The sequence below is a fragment of the Gossypium arboreum genome, chromosome 13, assembly GCF_025698485.1.
Source record: "Gossypium arboreum isolate Shixiya-1 chromosome 13, ASM2569848v2, whole genome shotgun sequence".
NCBI classification, from domain to species: domain Eukaryota; kingdom Viridiplantae; phylum Streptophyta; class Magnoliopsida; order Malvales; family Malvaceae; genus Gossypium; species Gossypium arboreum.
Window position 1 is genome coordinate 2575349 of NC_069082.1, and position 22123 is coordinate 2597471.

At 30.1% G+C, this 22123-nt stretch overlaps 2 protein-coding genes, 2 long non-coding RNA genes and 1 pseudogene across 4 annotated transcripts; 2 read left to right on the top strand and 3 right to left on the bottom strand.

Moving 5' to 3' along the window:
* Positions 1 to 1984: 1984 nt before the first annotated feature.
* Positions 1985 to 3215, bottom strand: LOC108463158 (uncharacterized). Its single transcript, XR_001868014.2, has 2 exons — positions 3077 to 3215; positions 1985 to 2330 (listed from the first exon to the last, which is right to left on the bottom strand). It is a non-coding gene; the product is annotated as an uncharacterized LOC108463158 (long non-coding RNA).
* Positions 2686 to 3425, top strand: LOC128286730 (uncharacterized). The gene is made up of 2 exons (XR_008277378.1): positions 2686 to 2873; positions 3110 to 3425. It is a non-coding gene; the product is annotated as an uncharacterized LOC128286730 (long non-coding RNA).
* A 6748-nt stretch (positions 3426 to 10173) lies between these two features.
* Positions 10174 to 11909, bottom strand: LOC108461924 (chlorophyll a-b binding protein 6, chloroplastic). Its single transcript, XM_017761907.2, has 4 exons — positions 11608 to 11909; positions 11406 to 11508; positions 10595 to 10883; positions 10174 to 10496 (listed from the first exon to the last, which is right to left on the bottom strand). The coding sequence occupies exons 1-4, from the start codon at positions 11802 to 11804 to the stop codon at positions 10345 to 10347; spliced, it is 741 nt and encodes a 246-aa protein (XP_017617396.1). The 5' UTR covers positions 11805 to 11909; the 3' UTR covers positions 10174 to 10344.
* Positions 11910 to 14214: 2305 nt separating this feature from the next.
* Positions 14215 to 17482, top strand: LOC108464545 (rhomboid-like protein 19; annotated as a pseudogene).
* On the bottom strand, positions 17380 to 21596 carry LOC108464544 (serine carboxypeptidase-like 27). Its single transcript, XM_017764898.2, has 9 exons — positions 20881 to 21596; positions 20701 to 20796; positions 20517 to 20609; positions 20349 to 20434; positions 19998 to 20258; positions 18898 to 19025; positions 18694 to 18789; positions 18059 to 18164; positions 17380 to 17775 (listed from the first exon to the last, which is right to left on the bottom strand). The coding sequence occupies exons 1-9, from the start codon at positions 21242 to 21244 to the stop codon at positions 17593 to 17595; spliced, it is 1413 nt and encodes a 470-aa protein (XP_017620387.1). The 5' UTR covers positions 21245 to 21596; the 3' UTR covers positions 17380 to 17592.
* Between the last annotated feature and the right edge of the window lie 527 nt (positions 21597 to 22123).

Sequence of the window (22123 nt, forward strand, 5' to 3'; positions counted from 1 at the left end):
CAACCTAACTTTTCAAAACCACTCAAGCAAAGCACAAAAATAAAAGCTTGACCATTCAACATATAAACTTAAAAAAAAAATAATAATAAATCAAGCAAAAAAGTGAAATGCTCTGAATTCAAAGACCCCATTTCCAATGAACTAAATGAAACACTAAAATTACATAAAATTAAAAATTCACGTAAAGAAACAAAAATAAACCACAAAATTGCAACAAGGAGATATCAAAATCGAGTAAACACAAAAAACCCAAGTCTATAAACACCATAAACCAACATAAAATCAAAAACTCACACCAAAAAACCTAATCTTTCAACAATTTTTTACTGGAAAAAGAAAGTCAAAAGGGAGAATTTAGAGTTACCTCCACAGCAGAAGCAACAGTAGCAGCAAGAAAGGACCATGAAAATCTCTCTACAGATCAAAATGAAGCTAGCACAACACTTGGAAGGAGCAGATTTCGAGTGGGCAGCTTCTTGATCCTCATTTAAGAGATTTTGTTGGTTGCTTGGAATCCTCGGGGAAGAAGAAGAAGATTGTTTCTCTGATTTCATTCGATGGAGGTTCCATTCTAGTTTTCTTAAATAAGCGATTTTGAATGAATCCCTTAGTCTAACTGATGGCCATAGATGCATCTCTCACTGCTTCTTTGTTCCTTTGATTGAAGCTTCTGACAATGAAACAAGAAGAGGAAGAGGAACGGAAAAAAGCGAGTATAGCTTTTAGGTGAAAAATCGATAAGATATTTTTCATTTTTTTTTGGGTAAACTACACCAAATGCCACTAAACTATTAGTATATTTACGTTTTGATCACTTAACTTCAAAAAATTACAAAATTTTCATAAAACTAAGTTTTCATTTAACTCACTTAACTGTTAAAATCTTTGTTATATGATCTTCTTTGTTTGCATCACATGTACTGTTAAAATCCTTGTTATATGATCTTCTTTGTTTGCATCACATGTACCAACTGAAAACTCTCATTTCCCTTCTCTTTTGCAATTTATTTTTTTTATAAAACAACTTTAAACATCATGAATTTACAAAATGCACCAACAGCAAGCATTTATTTCCCTTCTTTTTGTAATTTATTTTTTTATAAAACAACTTGAATGTCATGAATCTGCAAACCAAAGTTCAAATAATTTTATTCTGCAATCTCTGAAACTAATAATCAAATTGACATAGATTTAAGGTATATTTTTTTACTCTTTGATAGGTACTAATTCACCATACCAATCATTGAACCTTGTTTGGAACTCGTTAGACAGACTTTTCTAATAAATAAAAAAAATAACACCTAATAACTTAAATAAAAACTTTTAAATAATTCATTGATCATTTTGTAACTTATTAAAGTTGAATGATTAAAATATAAATATACTAATTGTTTATTGATCTAAGGTGTAATTTATTTTTCTTTCTTCTTTTTTTTATTTGCTTTGGCTTTAATTTTAGTGTGTTGGAAAATTTCTATCAAAAATTCTGAGTTAAGTTAACTTAGTCAAACTTAAAACCAAAAAATTGCATAAGGTCACATAGCTTACCAAGCTTACCAAACTAAAAGTCTACCAACGTGACCTAAAATAAAGGCTGATTCCATAGCAAAAGTTGGGGTGATCAAAATCAATTTTTTAAGGCTTGGTGGTAGGCTTCTTACAGTCGTGTCAAGCTTCTATATTCCTCATGCTTGATGTAGTGTTCGATTCTTTTTTGACATTTGCTGGTGATTACGATTTACTGTTTTTTGTCTTTGGTTTTGTTTTGCTTCATGATTGGACTTTGTTTTCTTACACTAAACATTTGGCTGGGCTTTTTGCTTGGTTATTATTAATTAAATTTATTTGTTGAAAAAATATTTATGTAACTCTAATACTAATTAAATTAGATTATTTTTTTCTGCGGATATTAGTTTAAATATATATTAAATTGCAACGGGAGTAAATGACTGCTAGTGGAATAAATAAAAATGGACATCAAAAGTTTATGTACACAATTTGGAAACTCTTTATGTAAACGAAGTCTTACTAAAAAAGTAAAACATTATTTAAGTATAACTCATTCACTAAGATACAATCTCACTCAAAGCTTAATTGCAAGCTGAACAACAAATCTAGCTTATAACAAATTTGAACAGAAATAACTTCCTAACTAAACAAAATAAGCACTCTCTTCATCTCATCTTAAAAAGTCGAAAATACAAGTATTCAAATAGGTATTGTGTACTTCGTAGAAAAGCAAGTATGACCCGAATAAATCTTTGCAGAATTCTTTGAAAACTTCTTTTTGCTTGATCTAATCTTTTCTTTGATCATAATCTTGTGATTTGCTGATCAAAATGTAAACAAATAAGTCAATTTATAATGTTTTGTCAATTTTTCTTATAATTAACATTAACAGATGTTTCAAGTAGAGGCAAAGCTAGGGGGCTGGCAGGGGTCTTGGACTCTGGCCCCCTAAAATGCAAATTTATTATTTAAACCTTTCAAAATTTTTTAAAATTTTAATTTAATAAATATAAAATTATATTTTGACCCTTAAAATTATAAAAATTTGATTTAATTTTTAAAATTATAAAGATATAAACTATAAATAAAATAAAATTTCATTCGACCCCTAAAAACTTGTTCTGACTTCACCCCTTATTTTAAGGTAAAATACAATTTTAAATAAAACTTGATAGCGAAAGATTTTAGCCAACAGATCCGAATTAATTATAAAGATACCTCTCTGGTAGCTCATATTTGGTGTCTTTACACGCAACTCGTAATGGTGGCACGTTTTAAGGAATATAGATGATGAAGTTTATGGCCAAAAACAAGAAAAGCACAAATAGCTATTTACACATCAAATTGCATACAAGAAACTGCGTGTAAGATCTGCAGTATTTCTTAAATCAGAGCTAAAACGAAAAATGTACAATAAAATATACATCAATGATGAAACAGAGAAGGATTATTCATCAAAACCAATATATTTTACATTATGGAACTTTTTGATTTGAAAACCCTTTTCTCTCCCCTGTAAAACCCCCAAAAAAAAAAGTGTGATTCAACTATTGAAAGATTGAATTACCTCTCATGAAATTGCGTATCCGTTTTGTAACAGTTGAAAGGTTGAGAAATGGGGATTGAAGGAATCGAATCCGAGCATCAACATAGCCGGCGAGTTGGGAGAAGAAGAAGAGACACTTAAAGAAGTTGCAGGGCTTAGAAGGGAAGAGAAAGCGTCGAGGAAGAAGATGATGATGGTGCTGATAGGTACCATGTTTTCAAACTTGGGTATAGTAATATGGTATGATCAACGAAATTATTTATATTATCTCTAGATTGCACTTTATTTTTCTAAGTTCTTGGAATTACGATAACACTCAAATTATGTTTTGCCTTTTCTATTAAAAGCTATTCTTTTTTATTGTTAACAATTAATTACTATATGTTAAAATGAAGCACACGTGACATGTCACGTATAACTGCTTAGTTATTTTATTAGTAACGCTAATTTTTAACAGTAAAATAGATGGATTGTTAATAAAATAACTAGTTTACTTTTTAATCTAACATATAGAGATTAATTTTTTATTTTTAAATAAAAGAAATAAAATATAATATAACTCTTAATATATGAATCTCTATAATATTTTTACCTAAAAATGATAGTTTTGCAAAATTATAAAATTGTCTAGATTATATGTGAAAATATGACTAATCAAATAATTTTTCGGAGTAACTTAAAGAATTTTAATAATTAAGGTAATTCCTAAATTACAATAGCTATCTAAATATGTTAGTTTTAATATATATTTTATTCTTTACATGTCACAAAATATTATCTATTATACATATTAAGTTTTTATTAAGTTAATATCGTTTATCAATTGAATCTTAACTTAATTTAAAAATTACTAAAAAACCTATTACTTTTACAAAGTAATAAATATTAATATACTGAGTATTTTATTAAAAGCCCAAAATTTTTATAAAGTAACAAATATTAATACGAGGATATTTTTATCTTTTATATTTTTTAATAAAACGATATTATGGTAGGATTTGAACTTAAGACATATGATATTTTTCCTCTTTTGAAAATTAATTTTAAGATAAAGTTTTTATAAATATAATCTAACTATATTATAAATATTTTGTTTTTATTATCACATCAACAATCACATCAATTAAATTGAAAATGATAAAATTAATCAAATAAAATTATTTAAAATTTTAAAATTAAAGAGAGAATTGTTTATTCACCTTTAAAAAATACCTATATATAATCTTTTTATTTTTAAAAAAATTACAGTTTTCATATATATTCTTTAACTTAGACATAATTTAGTATGCATATAAATTTATCTTTAAAAATCCATATAAACTAAAGTTTTCAATATGAATATGAATAGGATTTTTTTTTAAAAAATTCACAAAATAAAAATATGACATTGCTTGTAGGAATAGCAAACATGATGCAAGTCTAGTGGGCCTAAAACATTATGAAGAGGGGACAAATTTTGTTGGGAGGATAAGTTGGAAACAATAATGTAATGTGCAATTTAAGTTATGATTTAAATTTAACTTTAGTGACATTGACATGGCAAAAATTCTTTTCTATTATCTCCATTGAGTCTTAATTGGTATGGGATTGTTGTTAATACAAGAGAACGTGGTTCAAGTGGACTAAAGCGATTATCTTTTTATTTATAGGTTGGGAGGGATTATGGATAATTCTAAGTATTATCTTAAAAATAGCAGTTATGATTAGAACATATATTAAGATTATTCAAAAAAAAAAAACCTCCTATCCACAATTATTAATTAAAATTAGGTAAATTACACCAAAAATCACTTAACTTTGGGGTAAATTATTAGTCACTCAGGTTTCAATTTAGTGACTCAACTTTCAAAAAATAACAAAACAATCACCACTAACTATTTTTCGTTACATCTGTAATAGAGTTATCGTTTTCTGCTATTAACTTAACAGAAATGTCATTTTTCATCTCTGTCCTATCCCCCTCCCTCTTCCCCACCATCATTCTCCCTATCACAAGCCCTTTCACTTTTTTTGTAGACCTCCCCACCATTGCCCTCTCCCCCTCTTCCTTCTCTTCCTTTTCACCAGAATCCCCAAGAAAAATGAACCCCAAGAAGGCAACAATATAAAGTATAGCCACAAAGATACTTAAGGGCTTGAACTTGGCCACAAAGACCAAACCTTTACACCATATGCACCATGTTCGCACGCCGAATGTTACCACATTTCCAAATAAAGCCTGAAACGAAATTGGTCTCAGTTACAAAGCTTCGATTTGCCAAAATGACAGCTAACTTGGGGAGTTGCAGTTTGCTTACTGAGTAGATCATAGAAATGAGCTCGATATCAGGACTCAACATCAAAGCGTTTAGGTATCTTTTAAAATCAAAGTAACCAATGCAGATTGAATGGACCCAAAGAGGCAATAGAAGGAAACCAACGTTATCTCCGATGGATACCCTTTCAAAATTGTAGCTTTCAAATTTACAAATGGCATAGCAACAGAGACGAACTTAAAGATAACAACAAGCAAAAAAGTGAAAGCTGAGATTAAGTTGGCAAGAGCAGAAGCAAGGGTTGGAGAGTTGTATCTTACACCAATTATTACAAAGTTCAGCATCAAAGTGATCTTGCAAAAAACCTAGTTTTATAACTCAATTTTTTTCACCAATAAAGGAATTATTGAACTCTGTTTAGATTTAATTGCATACCCAGCAATGCTTAAGCAAAAAATCACAAAAAAGATAGAGTAATTGGTGGCCGCTTTTTCTTGCATATAAGGAAGTTCCAAAATAGATAAATAAGAACCTTGTAAAGAAAAAAGCTGCTAGAAAAAGAATGAGTGAAGCCAAAGCATTTAAGTAGATGACAATGACAAAGTGGCTCATTCTTTTGGACATGGCAGCTTTGCTGAGGATGAGAGGAATGATGGTGAATAAGGAATAGGGGGAAGAGGGGGAGAGGGCAATGGTGGAGAGGTTTGCAAAGAAGTAAAGGAGCTTGTGATAGGGGAAGGATGGTGGGGAAGAGAGAGGGGGTGGGAGAGGGATGAGAAATGGCATTTCTGTTAAGTCAATAATAGAAAACGATAGCTCCATTACAAACGTAACGAAAAACAGTTAGTAGTGACTGTTTTGTTATTTTTTGAAAGTTGAGTGACTGAATTGAAATCTGAGTAACTGTTTTGTCAGCTATCCCAAAGTTGAGTGGCTGTTGATGTAATTTACCCTTAAAATTTTGGTGAAAAAAAGTTCTATTAAATTTATTTTTTAAACTGTGCTAATTTCATTGATGTGAAATATAATTATTCCGTGAATAGAACTATAAGTATCTTAATTATTACTTAATTAATATTAGAGTTATATACCAATTAAAATTTAAGGTTAGCTTTATAAATAGCATTCAGTAGTTAGACATATTCAATCGAGTAGTATCTAATAAAAATTATTAGTAGAAAATTGAAGATTGCATTAATAAGTTAGAATTGTATAAAAATAAGCATTAAAGCACCGTTCTTCAAGAAGCAAAAACTCTTAAAACTATTTTTTTTTATCTGTGTGTTGTTTGTTTAGCGTAAGTGAAAAATATTTTGTGGGTTTGTTTTGAAAAAAGTCAAATTTCAACAATTAATTTTAATCACTATTATTAAATGTGTTTATTAATTCAATATAAATATATTTCCTATTTATCATAAATTATTATAATTGATGTATGTTGTTTTACCTAATTTTTTTCAAATTAGTGATATAGTTTACTTTCTTATATAGTTCAAATTTTGTATATTATTTAAAACTAAAAATATTGTCTTTATCAATGATAGTTAACAATAATTTAAAATACATTATTGTAAAATTATTTAAAATTAATCATATAAAGTCACATGCAATATATGTCATATTAGAAACTAGTATTATAAAATGGGGCAATAATTCAATTAATTAGACTCATAAATACAATATTTTTTTTGAACAATCTCATTATAAGCTCTGATCATATTTGCTCTTTTTGACACAATGCCGAAAACTACCAATAGCCTCTCCCAACCAATAAATAAGAAGATAATGCGCTTTAACGCACTCGAACCCACGTCTTCCTGTATTGCACAACAATGTCCATATCAATGGATCTAAGACTTAATCGACCCATAAGTACAAGATTTAGACTCACTTAACATTCAAACTCTACTCAATAATAATCTAATTTAATTTATTTTTTAATCTAATCATAATAACTTATTAATACAAGAGTGTGACATGCATCATAACTTATTAATACAAGAGTGTGACACGCATCAAACCTTTTAGCTCATCGGTTGGTGAATGCATTTTCATATGGTATAATAATTTATTTTGCCTTAAAATTTTAAAATTAACTCTTCATTTATTTTTTTTGGTTTCTTTTATTATTTAAACTTGTATTATTTATCAAATCACCTTAAAATAGATGGAAAAATTAACCTATGTTAATTTTATTGATGTAGCATCCACGTGTATGTCACATCGTAATATTAACAAACGTTAATTTTTCCATCTACTTAGTGTAATTTGACAAACAACATAAATTTAAATATTAAAAATAAAAATAAAAAGAGAATTAAAATAATTTTTTATAAAATTAGAAGGTTAAAAAATAATTATCTCTTTTATCATAAAAGGTTGGGCTTGAACCGTCCTTAGTGGATCCAACACGATTTCATTCGCTTAATTCTAGTTTTATTTTTTTGGTTATGATCAAATTTATTTATAAATCGATTTAAATGAATTTATTAGTCAATTTGTAGTTTTTTTTCAATTTTTTTTAAATGCTAGGTGCCAACACAATAAAATCGAGACTTGTCAGCATGACTACCACATGATAATGACGCAACTATGATAAAAGTAATAGGTATTATCTATCACGGGGCCTTTCTTTAATCTCATCTTTCCTTTCGTAATTATCTTTATTTTTTTTAGTTGATTAACTTTTAACTCGATTAGTATCGAAGGATGTAAAGTCGAGTATGTTTTAAGTACACTATTCTCTTATTTAAGAGTTGGGAGGAGTTATGGGTAATTTTATGCATTATACCAAAAAGTACAGATATGATCAATAACATATAATGAGATTAATGTTTAAAAAAAATCATTTCAATCTTCTATTTAATTTCTAGTTTCTTCTAGTCATTGAATTTATTTTGTTTGTTAAATCACTTCAAAATAGATAAAAATTAACATTTGTTAACTTTTTGACATGTATGCACATGGCGATCTATATGTACGCATACATTAACAATTAATTTTAAAAATTAAAAAATATTTATAATTTTTATACTTTTTTAATTATTCTAATTTTTTATAATTTTAATTTTTAAAAAATAATTTATTGTTTGTGACACACAAATGACAATTCAAGATATTTCACGTTAGTAAAGTTAATAGATATTAATTTTCTATCTATTTGAGAGTGATCGATAAATAGTACAAGTTTAAGGATTAAAAGAGACAAAATTTTAAATGAATGATGAAAATAATTTTTTATAAAAATTAGAGGATCAAATAAATTATTATGTTAATTACAAAACAAAAGATAAGATTAAAAAACTATATTATAGAGTGTTTAAAATAATCTTAGGTGGCATATTTAAAATGATGGCAAGTGGATAATGTCTTTGCTCTGACACATTAACAGTTTATATATTCAATGTAGGCCCACAATTTAAAATACATTTTGAATTTATACAATTATTTAAAAATATGTTTTCTAACTAAAAGAATTAAAACACTTAATAAAATATAAATATTGTTTTAACATTTTAAAATTGATTATAATATGTTTATCATATGATAAAAACATATTTAAGTTATTAAATAATATAATTAAAATTAGTTTTTTTTCAATTAGAATTAAAATAGTCAATTTAAATCATAAAAATAAGATAATGAATTTAGAATATGTTTAAAAACGTATATCGTTAATATGAAATTTAAAATAAAAATAATAAAGACTACTTTAAAATATTGCAAAATTAAATTTGTTTAAAACTTGTTTAAACATTATATAAAATTAGGGAATAAATTGTATCAGGATCATCTTAAAAATCATAGTTTTTAAGCACTAATAAAATTATATCACGTTATTAAATTTTAAAATAACAAAATATTATTATACACTCAACTATATCTAATATTTTCTCCCATTTAATTTAAATTTAATTAAATTATTTAAAATAATTAATTTTTAAATTATAAACAAACATATTTTCTTCTTTTTACAAATTTTAATCATTTTGTTTTTTTCATAAGTTTTTTTTGCAACCAAATTTAAAATAAAACAGTAACTTTTGTGCAATTTTTTCCATGTGGACACATAATTTTGATAATTAATTTACCCTAAATCTTAAACCTTAAATCTCAAATCTTGTTATTTAGGGTTTGAATTTGGGATTTAAGGTTTTGGGTTTGAGTTTGGGTTTTGGGTTCGAGGTTTAAGATTCATGTTTAGGGTTTAAGGTTTTAAGGTTACGGGTTATGAGTTTGGAATTCATGGTTCGTGTTCAATGTTACATGTTTGAGGTTTGGGGTTATGGTTTAGTGTTTTAGGTTTTGTATTCAGGGTTCGACATTCTAGATTTAGGATTCAAGGTAAAAAAAATTACTAAAATTATGTTTTTAATGACATTAAAAAAATTGTTGAAATGTCATTAAATAATTGAAAAAGAATCGTGAGTAATGTGATGGGAAGGATACATAAAATAATTTCTCTATAGATAAGTGTATAATAATAATTTCATGTCTATAAAATTTGATGATGCCTAAAAATTTTAATTTTAAGAATACTTGTATAATAATAATTGAAATGTCATTAAATAATTGAAAAAGAATCGTGAGTAATGTGATGGGAAGGATACATAAAATAATTTCTCTATAGATAAGTGTATAATAATAATTTCATGCCTATAAAATTTTTAATTTTAATTTTAATTATGTTATTCTTGTAAGATTACTAAAATTGTTTATAATTATAATTTTTTTTTGCAAAAACGTGTATATATACTTTGACCTAAAGAATACTTTTATAAATATATGTATGTTTAATTGGTACATACTCTTATTTTCGAAAAAATATTTAAAAATTTTCTAAATATTTGAAAGAATTACAAGTTTATAATTTGTTTAAATTTTATTAATACTAGTCTTATATATGAGGATGATGGTCTATATAGTATAGGTAAAAGTCATGAACCCTGATTCATTACATTACATGTGGAATTATGGATTACATGGGAGTTTTACACAGTGGGCAATGGACATCATTTTAAAATGTTCCATCATTCAAGGGGAAATTGATCTGGGGATGATAATATCTCCAATGTTGTTGTGCCATGGATCAGCCAAGTGAGTTGCCAAGTTCTCCAATGGTCCAGTTCCAGGGTAAGCTGATTGTTGAACACAAAATCCCACAAACGCCAACAATGCCAAACGACCTGCAAACAACAAAATCAATCGGATTTTCTTGGATGGGTAGCTCAACTCTCAAACAATTCTCATCAAACATATAAAAAAAGGGATTGAAGTTCTTTACCGTTCTTGATCTCTTTGACTTTGTATTCCTCGAACTTTTTAGGGTCCTTGGAGTATCCCAAGGGGTCGAAAGCACCGCCGGGGTACTTCTTTTTCTCGGTATCTTTCTCCATGCTGCGTTGGTGCTCGACGAAGGCGATGGCAAGGAACTCGATGACCAAGATTGTTGGGAGAGTTCCCCATGGAACAGGGTTGCCTAAGTAAGTGGCTTGCCCACCAGGAACGGCTGCCCATTCTTGTGCCTTTACCCAGTTTCCATACCCCAATGCCTCTGGCACCAATATACCAGGCTGCAAATTATAGTTTTATTAGACTCAATTTGAGGATTTAGTTAATTTTTTATTTAAATATTAAACCTTTTATTGATTTTAGTGTTATGAGTGAATCCAACACCAACACAGTTGAATGATAATGAATATATTCTTACTTTATAAAATAAATTATATTATTTTAAAACTTATTTTTATCATTTTATATCTTTTATATATAAATATAAATAATAAAATTTGGACCAAAGTCTCTATAGCTTTCAATATTTATACTTTGTTGTTCAACCAAAATCTCATTTGTTAGACATATATTTTTATATAAATATAACATAATTTTGCTTTTTCTTTCTTATAATGAGTGTGGTATTTTAATATATATATAAAATAATAAAATATAATTATTGTGATAATTCACTTTTAAAATGGGCTTATTTAAAAAGAAACATTTGCCGTTATAGTGATTTAAGGTAAGTAAGAGGACTAAATTAGACTAAATTAAAATATGGAGACTAAAACCATAATTTGAGGGAAGAAAACACTTACAACAGCAAGCATAGCCCATCTGCAGTGAATCAACTCAGATTCCTTGTATCTCTCAAGGTTCTCCGGCACCTCACCAAGTCTAAGTGGATCAAATCCAAAGTCACTGAAAAACCAAATATATATATACACACATTCATAAGAAATACTTAAAAATTGCTACAAAAAGAAAAGAAAGATGGAATTTTTTTGTTTGAAACTTTACCCAGGTGCTGAACCATCAAGATAAGGAGGCCTAGGCTGACCAGGCATCCAGTCAGCCGACATGCTAACACGGTGACCAACATTGGCGCCAAAGCTAGGCAACGGCGTAGCGGTGGAGAACTTGGACTTTGAAGAGGAAAGCACTGAAGGGAAAGCGGTGGCGATGCCACAGCTCATCAATGTGTTGGTGGCGGCCATGGGAGGAAAATGGGTTTTCGTTTGGGGGGACGTAATTGAAAAGAAAAGAAAGTTGGGGGAATATGAAGCTTAAAGAGAAAAGGAAGTGGATATGGAGGTAATCTAAAAGTGGATTTTAATTGGCTAAGTGATGGTAACAAATGCTTTGTTATTGCGCCACGTAGCATTTGCCAATCTTAGTTGAGCCGATATGTGGGGAAGGAGACAATTCGACATTTGTGTTCTTCTGCATAAGGCGGAGGTTAACGGAAAAAGATTGTATAAAATAGTGAGGTGATGTTATTTGTATTTAATTTTAATAGTTTAATGTTATATTAATATTTTATTTAAAAAATTTAAATAAAAATATTAAAATTTAAAATAAAATTACTGATGTAATATTAAATTATTAAAAATAGATAATATCTCTATTTCATATAATCCTCTGGAAGGTTGACTTATCATTTTGGATAATATACGGAAATAATATATATTATTTGATACATAAAGCACAAGTTAAAATTCAATAAATTTTTTCAAGAAAATCATATGTAAAACATGGGTAACAAAAATTGTTATATATTAGTTTATTACATTATTCGTGCTCTATGTATCACAGGTTGCTTGTGTATCTGATTATATTATTTTTATGAAATTTATCAATAATTGCAAAAAGAAATGTAATTTGTCTTGTATTTTTTAAAAGGTTTTCTAATATATGATTTTATTATAAAAGTATATTTTAATAAGTAATTGAAGAAACCAATTTGGAAGGAAATATAATTTATTATAAATTGAATTTAATAGATATTAATTAAAACTATTTTTAAACATAAGTTTAATTGATTATTTAAACTTAATATTATAAATTTGGATATTAATTATCAATAATTATTTTTAATTTAATTTAAAACATTTTAAAATCTATATTTATTTTAAAACATTTAAATTATTATTTGTATATTATTAATAGCGCTTAATTTAAAATAATAAAATTTATAGAGTAACGATATAAAAAGTTATACATAATAATTCTGACTGAGTCTTAACTTAGTTGGCATCAACATTATTTTTATTTTTGGAGAATGAAGTGTTTTTCTTTTAATTTTTTGAATCTGGGAATATTTTTTCCATTATCGGGCTTCGGCAAAACATGAGGCCCGTTTTCAACACGGGTCGAACCTCAGGTAAGCTTTTTTGGTTTGGACCCAACCTAACCCAAATTTGCAAAAAAAAAAAAAAAACTTGTTGCTTTCACTGTTGTTTTGTAACTGTTTTAGTGTTGTTTCGCTATTATATTGATACTATTTTGTTGTTATTATTTGGATATTATATAACTATTATTTTATTGTTAATTTTGCTACTATTTTAAAGGTATTTGCTTGTTAAGTTGTACTTATATTAGTGTTATTTAAGTATAAATATTTTTAATTTATTTTCAATTTATTTAAAAATATTTATTTTACTGCTTTTTAGTGTATTTGGTGTATTATATTTTAAAATTTATTTTTATATAAAAATAATAATATTAAAAATTATTATGGACGGGTCGGACTCGAGTTTTAATATTTTTGTCCAGGTCGAGCTTGGACAAAATTTTAAGCCTAGTTTTAAGTCAGGCTCGAGCCTAAGAAACTGACATAAAATTTTATTGAGGCCCGAGCGGCCCATGATCACCTTTTAGGTTTCTTTATGTCGTTTCCTATTTGATTTATATAGTTTACCCATAAATTTTATAAATAAATATATAATAACACTTTATTACATATAAATTATTTTTATAATAAACTTATTTATGATAATTTTAGAAAATTTTTAAGATTTAAATAATATAATTTTTGTTATAATTTTATAAAATTCACAAATTTATCTTTATAATATTTTTAAGATTTATAAGATAAAAAGTTTTTTGCCATAATCATCTTAAACACTCGTATATATTTATGCTTATAATATAAATTATATAATTTATATAAAAACATTTTTTTAAAATTAGATTTAAATGTAATTACTCAAATTATCATTCTTTCTTTTAGAATTGAAAAAGCAAACGAGTTATCCAGTTACACTCAATTCGATGATACCTATCAATTATAGTGACTATCAAATGTACAATTTTATATAATTATATATAATTACACCTAAATTTAATTATTCAAGAGCTTTTAAACCCGACATTAATATTTTCTTCTTTTAGAAAGATGATATAATAAATATGATAACAAGAACATTTATTGATATTAATTTTCCCCGCATTGCCAAAATTATGACAACAGCGTTTTTACATCTAATGATTAATGTAGTCGTACTCTCTACATTAATCCTCACATATATCCTTACATATATATATACATATATAGTTCATAGTACATCTCTGCTATTCCTCCCCCACTAAGAATCCCATTCACTGCTACAATTCACTCTCTTCACCATGGGCTCTCCGGTAATATAATCTTCACCAAGTTGACATTCTAAAAAGAAAACGAAAATTAAATACACCCCAAAGTTCAAAATTCTTTTTTTTTTCTAAAATTTTGTTGAATTTGAGTTTATAGGGAAGTGAAATATTCAATGAATTTACGAAGCTATGTAAAGGACTAGTACTGATACTAGTCGGTGTTCACATTGTGGTTCAGCTTATTCCTTCTTGCCCTACTTACTTTGCTCTTATTCCCGCCAGGTTCTTTCTCCCATTTTTTCCCCGCTTTTAATTGAAGTTTCATCTTTTTCATGTGAGAAAGTTTGGATTTTTCTTTACTTGGTTTTTTGTTTTGGTTGTTGATTTTGGTGAATTACCCATATAGGATTTTAGTCAAACTTCATTTTTATTTGAACAAAGTCTTAGGATCATTACACTGGAACTTTTGTATTCCGTTTTTGGTAATCCTGTCCAATGTATATTTATAGATGAATTGGTTCTAGTTTTAATCAAATAGTTGATGTTTCTATTTTGTTATTTGGATGTTTAGATCTGGATTTTGGAATTTGATTGGCTATTTACCATTACAGGGTTTTTTTTTTCCCTTCTGGTTAAGTGGAATATTTAATCTTTTTTACATTTTTTAATTTGATTGCTTAGATCTGGACTTAGGAACTTGATTGAACTATTTACAACTATATGGAGTTTTTTGTAGCTATTTTTAGTTAATTAGAATATTCATTGCTTTTATCCAAGGGTTAACAGAATGGCTTATGATTTCAACATTTATATGCCGAGATTTTGATTCTAATGCTTGAACAAACTTATAGAGATCATTGTTTTGATCATCTTCCTTCACATGGCTACTTACTGTTTGATCAGTTGAATTATTATGTTTTACACTTGGCAGAAGGGAGTGGTTTTCAGGGTTTTGTTTAGGTTTTAGATATGGGTTTTGAAACTTGAAGGTGGATCTTGGTTTAGAAACCACTGCCTTCTGGTATTGGTTCAGTGATTAAAGCTGTAACAATGGTTTGGAGGACTTGGGAAAATTAATATGAGATCCTGCCCTGTCAGAAGAATGGATTTTCCATTTTTGGATCGTGATCTGGTTGTATACCATGTACCTATAGCTTTACATCTTTATCTGTGGTTGGTGTTGGATTCCTTGAGATGCAAGCTATGTTGCTTGGGCTCTTGTCCAACAGATAGATATGAGGATATGAATTCAGAGGGTCCTCCAAATACATGAAAAAAACTTGGAAAAATCTAACCATACCCATGGCGGATACATATCCACATGCAACACTGACAACCGAGTCCAAGTAACATTAGATGCAAGAGAGTGATGCATTTGTTTCCTAGTTAATTTCCTAAAACTTATTTTTTCAGGACGATTCCTTTTGGTTGGAACCTCATAACTGCCAGTTACGTTGAACAATCTATTCAAGGGGTATGAACATGTATTATACTCTTTATTTTGCCTCATTTTCCTTTAGCTTTTTCTTTCAACCATATAGTTGTATTGAAGCTTACTGATTTCTGCAGCTGGTGGTCAGCACTCTTGGTCTTCTTTTCATGGGGAAGTTGCTTGAGCCGACATGGGGTTCTAAGGAGTTCTTGAAGTTCATCTTTGCAGTTAACTTTCTAACTTCTGTCTGTGTTTTCATTACTGCTATTGCCTTGTACGGCGTAACAAGGCAGGAAAATTACCTGTGAGTGCTATGATCTCCCTATGCGTTTAAGAAGCATTTATATTTGGTTACTTCTCTCCTTATGCCATTTCCTCTTTTGCTTGTTCTTTCTCCACCTTTCTTCTCAATTGAATGTTTGAGAAGCGAAGAGAATAAATTTATAAAAACCGAAGCACACTTCTCTCCTCTTCTTCTCTGACTGATCTGTATGACAATGGTGTGTGTATTTTGAAGTTGATGAAACACATTCTGCAAAATTTAGCCTAATCTTTTTTCCCATCATGTTTACATTTTTTATGCCTCTTATTCTTGTTTGGTCTTTGTGCTAGTTACATGCCACTTTCTGGCTTCCATGGGGTGCTAGCAGGCTTCTTGGTTGGCATCAAGCAAATGGTACCCGACCAAGAGTTGCCTCGGCTGAAAATAAAAGCAAAGGTAAAATTTTATATTACTAGCAACATTAAATTCATTTTGACATAAAAAGATTTTCTAGCTGACTCTTTATGATGCTATCCTTTGCAGTGGCTTCCATCTCTTAATGCTGTTGCTTTCCATGGCCATAAGTTTCTTCACTCCAGAGTCAGCAACATATCTTTCAACTTTGATATTTGGAACATATATGGGCTGGATTTACCTCAGGTACCTCCAGAGAAAACCAGAATCGAAGCATAGGGGTGATCCGAATGAAGATTTTGCATTCTCGACGTTCTTCCCTGAATTTCTCAGGTATTATTTTCCTTTCCTTTTAGTTTATGATATGATAAGATAATTCACTTTAAGCTCTTTCACAAGTGTTTGCATGCGATTTGGTCCAGACCAATCATTGATCTCATTGCATCAAAATTTCACCGGAATCTTTGTGGAAAGTCTGAAGCTTTCATAGATACTCTGGGTTATAGCTTGGGAAGTGCACCATTACCTGGTTCTGACCCCATTGAAGCATCAAGAAGAAGGTACATATATATGTTAATCCTGCTATACTCATTGGAAAGTTCAATGTCTCATCATCCCTATTGTATTGAATATCTAATGAATCTAACATCCGATATGAACACCATAAACTTTTTCATGAACATTTTATCTTTTAATATATTGAAAAATGGTCAAACCTTGTTGGAAGAAATAAGATGAACAAGTTGGAAGATGTTTAAGAAAGGAAAGTTATGAAGGCAAAAGCCGGAACTTCTGTAGAAATATGCAGCAGTTGTCGCATAAGATGTCTGTTGTTGAAGACTGTAATGGACTTCTTTCATTATGACGGATTGCAGAGAAAAAGGGGCCAGAGCATTGGAGGAGAGATTGGCAGCTAAGAGTTTGATTGCTGCTGGAAAGAAATCAGAAGAGTTGCAGATAAACGGCACCAACAATGTTTGATTGCACAGAAACTCCGCTCCATCAACAATTATAGAGGTTACATGAATCTCAATACTACAAAAATTACTTTCATTTTTTTTCCCCTTTTTGTGACACACACGCATACGTATACGAGAAATCTTCTTACATTTGTGTAAAACTAATTTAGTTTTACATAACGATGAGTTGAAATAAGAAATTTTAGATTATCTTTGTTACCCTTGCAATAAAAATAGATACGGGCAACTAGCAATGAATGGACAGAGTTTAATCGGGCTAATACTTTTATCATTTTACAACTTATTATTATTTTTTATTTCCGCAACCCGATTTATGAACTAGTCTAAAATTCTTTCCACTTATTCACGGCGGACAATGAATACAAGTAACTTGGCATTGACTTGTTCTCCAAGAATGATCTGAAAAGAATGAAAGCTTGACGAGGACGATGCAGTGGAACCTCATGACCTGCTCCGGTTACTGTCACAAATGTCAGCCCTTTGTATTCTTGGCTCCACCCACCAACCTTAATTCAAAAAAATAATTAAACCGGAGTGTTACTCAGACCAAGTGTTAGATATTGATATGTGCTTAATACAGGTATGTTCAATTCTTTTAGGTTTTGCTCACATATTTGGAGTCCTATAACATCATATCTCCATGATCATGTTTAGTAATGTCAGACACAAGTACTTCAAGAAAAATAGAGTCGGAAGAACAGTTTTTTAACCCTATTTTTTGAGAAAAACATGCAATGAGGCTGCAATAGGATTAAAGTTTGAAGAATGTGTGGGTTTATAAGGACTCACCTTGCCATTTTCATACCAAGGATGCCACTTGTTAATGGTAGGTAGTTTCAGAGCATCAATGGAGTATCGAGTTGCAGTCACCGGAACCACTGCGTCAGTGTCTCCACTGCACAAAAGTGTTAATCACACAAAGAAAAACCCGGACCAGCTATCGAAACTGAAAAAAGGAAAAGTACAATAAACGAAACAAAGGACCGATTTTACTGATAGTTTGAGACCAGAGACCCTTGGCGAAGGTACCCTAATTCGGATATGAAAGGTTGAACAATTTCCAGGTTAGAATATGATCATCTTAGGGGCCCTCCCGAATCCTCAGAACTCTCACAATACCAGACAGCCGGTTTAAGGCAATCCCGACAAATTTAGTCAAACAAACATAGGTGAGGAACATCGAATGGGGCATACATCCTAAAGAGTCTAACCATAACATGGACTAATTGACTAACATTCATAAAGCTCATGCCTGGAGTTGGTCGATTTTGGCTATGTTAGATTCTTCAACATTTGCCAATAAATTCCCAATGGCAACAGTCCTAGTGACTTCTTCAGCAACAAAAAACATACAAGATACAACCCTCCGGTTAACATAAAATGCGATTTGTGGAGACAAGGAGAAAGAAAGAGAGCTAACTTACCTGTATACCCATATCCGGATACCAGCAGCAATTAGTTCTTGGTATATAGGAAGCATAGAGAGAGGAGAGTCCGTCCAGTTATATCCAATAACATCACTGTAAAATCGAACATAATAACATCACTGTAAAATCGAACATCTTTGTAAACAACGTTTACTGGATGTCTAAAACGAAATCATCCAAAATCAATATTTAATCGCCCACCTGCAAGTTTCCCATTGATAAGGAATACCAGTTACATTTGCATGAAGTGCCTTCTGAACTTCGGGGCGATTAAAATACTCTTTCGAGTACCTCTCAGTGCATGGATCAAAAGCTCTTGACATCCATGGCTGCAGTTTAAGTAACAAACAAGGTCAATTGCAGGGTCGGAATGGATAATTCCAGGATCAGTAACCAGGGCATGGAGGAAAACAAAACAAACAAGCTTAATCAAAATTAAAGGGGTTCAAACATTCTTGTTCGGAACTCGATGATTTAGAGACTACATGCATAGCAAATTAGGTTCATGAACTATATCAGTAAATCTAGCTGTCGAATGTCCGAACCCCATAAGCAAAAACGCACCAAATTAGTAGAGAAAACAGCAAGGACAACTAAAAACTATGCAACAACCAAATAAAGACATATGAAATTGTCTAATCACAATTGCCATCATCTTATGACTAAACTCGATCGTCATAACATATTGAATGCGAAGATATTTGCCTTTTTTTTTATTTTTTGTCTCTTTATTGAGTGCAGCAACTTTAACGGGAGAGTACTTTATGGTCCACAACTGTTAAACTAATTAAATGGCTTCTGACAGGCTTTCATAAAATTCAACAATGGCATATAACTGAGATGATCCCACAGATTTACTGCCGAGTCCCACCTGAAAACCAGTCATAGTACAAAAGTTCTCGGAGTTTTCGGAAAGATACAAATTCTACTTAATGTGTTTGCTTCGCATAATGAATCAAAAAATATCTTAGAACATCACATGTAGCATACATAGCCAGTTTTCCAGACAAATGATTCAGCTTTACTGCATGTTAATACGATCATAGTCTGTGATAAGCATGAATTTACGGACAGGAAAGATAACAGTCATCCAAACTCAAATCAAATCAAACTATCTTCTCAACATTCCATATATACATACATACATATGTGTATATACATATGTATCAATTCCATGATTTAAAGCTATATTAGTGACATAAACATATGGATTATATGTAAAACCCTGTCAGTTTACAGATAAGTGGAAAGTTCTATAATTGTGTTCATAAGGGGGGAGAAAGAGATTGATGGAAACTTACGTAATGACCCCTTAAGTTGCGTCTTAACGATGTGGTATCTGCACAAGGTTGTGTGAAGATGCTATACGGATCGATGTTTCCTTGCTCCGCTTCGGCAACTTCAAGAGCAGTTGTGCATTCTGAGGAGGGATGTGTAGCTGATCCCATGTCACAGGCAACTTGCAGGTTTCGATAGGTGGAATCAGATATCAAACCATGAGTCCACCAGTACTCGAATGTGCCAACAAAATCATGGTAGTCATCGGTAACAGCATTTCCAACCTATACAATCCGATGACAGTAACTCATTTTCCCATAAAACAAAAGAGCTGATTACCATTAAGGATTGAAATTCCAACAACCCATTCTTACCATAAATCCTTTGAAATTGATAACAGGAATCTGAACCCCTTTGTTTCTTTCATAAACAATTTGAGCCAATTGAGGAACATAATGACCTGAAAGTGAATCCCAAAAACATAAAAATCTTATATGAACCTAGTAAAATCTTAAAGCCGAAAACCAGGATCGAAGAAACACCTGCATAACTTTCTCCTGCAATATAGAAATCTCTGTACTTGTACTGTGGAAACCTTTCAAGCCAATTAACCAGAAAAACATATGCATCTTCAGCTGCGAATTTACAACACCAAGATCCCAAAAAAACATGAACTAATTGCATTACAAATACCAAATTATCCATATAGAAGCAAACAAGTTTTACCAGTTCTCTTATCACCAGAAGTGTATAAATCTGATGTTGTGTTTGTGTATGAGAAACCAACACCAGCTGGAGATTCAAGGAATAGTGTATTTGCCACTGAAAAAAACAATTGAAACAAAGCAAGTCTTAAATGAAATTCAGACAGAACATAATACAAGACAAAGATCATTGAAGACTTACACTTGTTCCAAGCATAAGGATTGAAGTAAAGTGTCTTGCCATCTGGTCTAATACGAAAAGGACCAATCTCTTCAGCTGCTCCATAAGCAACTGAAGAGCAACCAGGTCCTCCATTAAGCCATAAAATAAGTGGCCTTGTCTCAGGTCTACGGTTCAATGGTGACTCAATAAACCAGTAAAATAATGCCCTCCCAGCTTCTTCATTTACAGTCACATACCCTGAATATTGATTAAAGTCAACATTCTTTGGCTGTCCAGGTAGCTCAGTGATTTTATCCAAATTTTGATCTCCAAAAGAAGAAGAAAAACAAGTAAAGCAAGTCAAAAGCACAAAGAGAAAATCAATGAACCTTGACTGACCCATGAAACAACCAATGAAGAACTTACAAAAACAAGCAATACCCAAATTCACAAGTTCATAAATATTTCTGGGTTTTCAAAGATGGAACCTTTGGATATTCTAGAAAATGGGGTTTAACAAGAGAAAGCTAATAGTCACCAAAAAAAAAAAAAAACAAGAGAAAGCTAAATAGACTAGTCAAAAAAGACAATGAAAGTACAAAACAGACCAATACACACACACACACACACACACAAAACAAAGAAAATAACCATCACATTTAAAGTTTGATTAACTATCAGGACCAAATTAAAAAATAAAACAACTCAAAATACCCAAATCCCAAAATATCTCCAGAATTTCCCAATGGTATTTAAATTTTTAATTTTTCACAATCTTCCAATGATATTGATTGGTTGTCATGAGGTGTAAAAACAGACATAAACCTAATTAAACAATGAGGGTTATGTTTTTTTCCTTTTGGCTTTTACGTTCTTATTTGTCTGTTGATTAGATTCAAAGGAAAGCTCTGAATTTTCTTTTCTTTGGTTTTCTAACTTTGTCATTAGATTTCATCCCAATAGTTAAAGGGTTACACATGGGATTGTTCCAAGTTTCAAATTTTCATTTTCCTTTTTATTCCAAAGTTCCAATATTTAATTTGAACTTTGCGGGAAAAATATGCCCTTATCAAATTTGGAAACAAATTATATGGGCTATAAAGTTCTAAATTGAATATGAAGGAACTGCATTTTTGGCTCTTGAGAGTGAAAAGCATTAGCATTGAGATTAAGAGCAGCTTTAGAATATTCTAAAGCATGCAAATGATGCAACATTTGTAGTTGTTTAGCCGTTTTTGGTTCAACTTTTTCTTCTTTTCTATTTTTTGATAAATACTTGCTA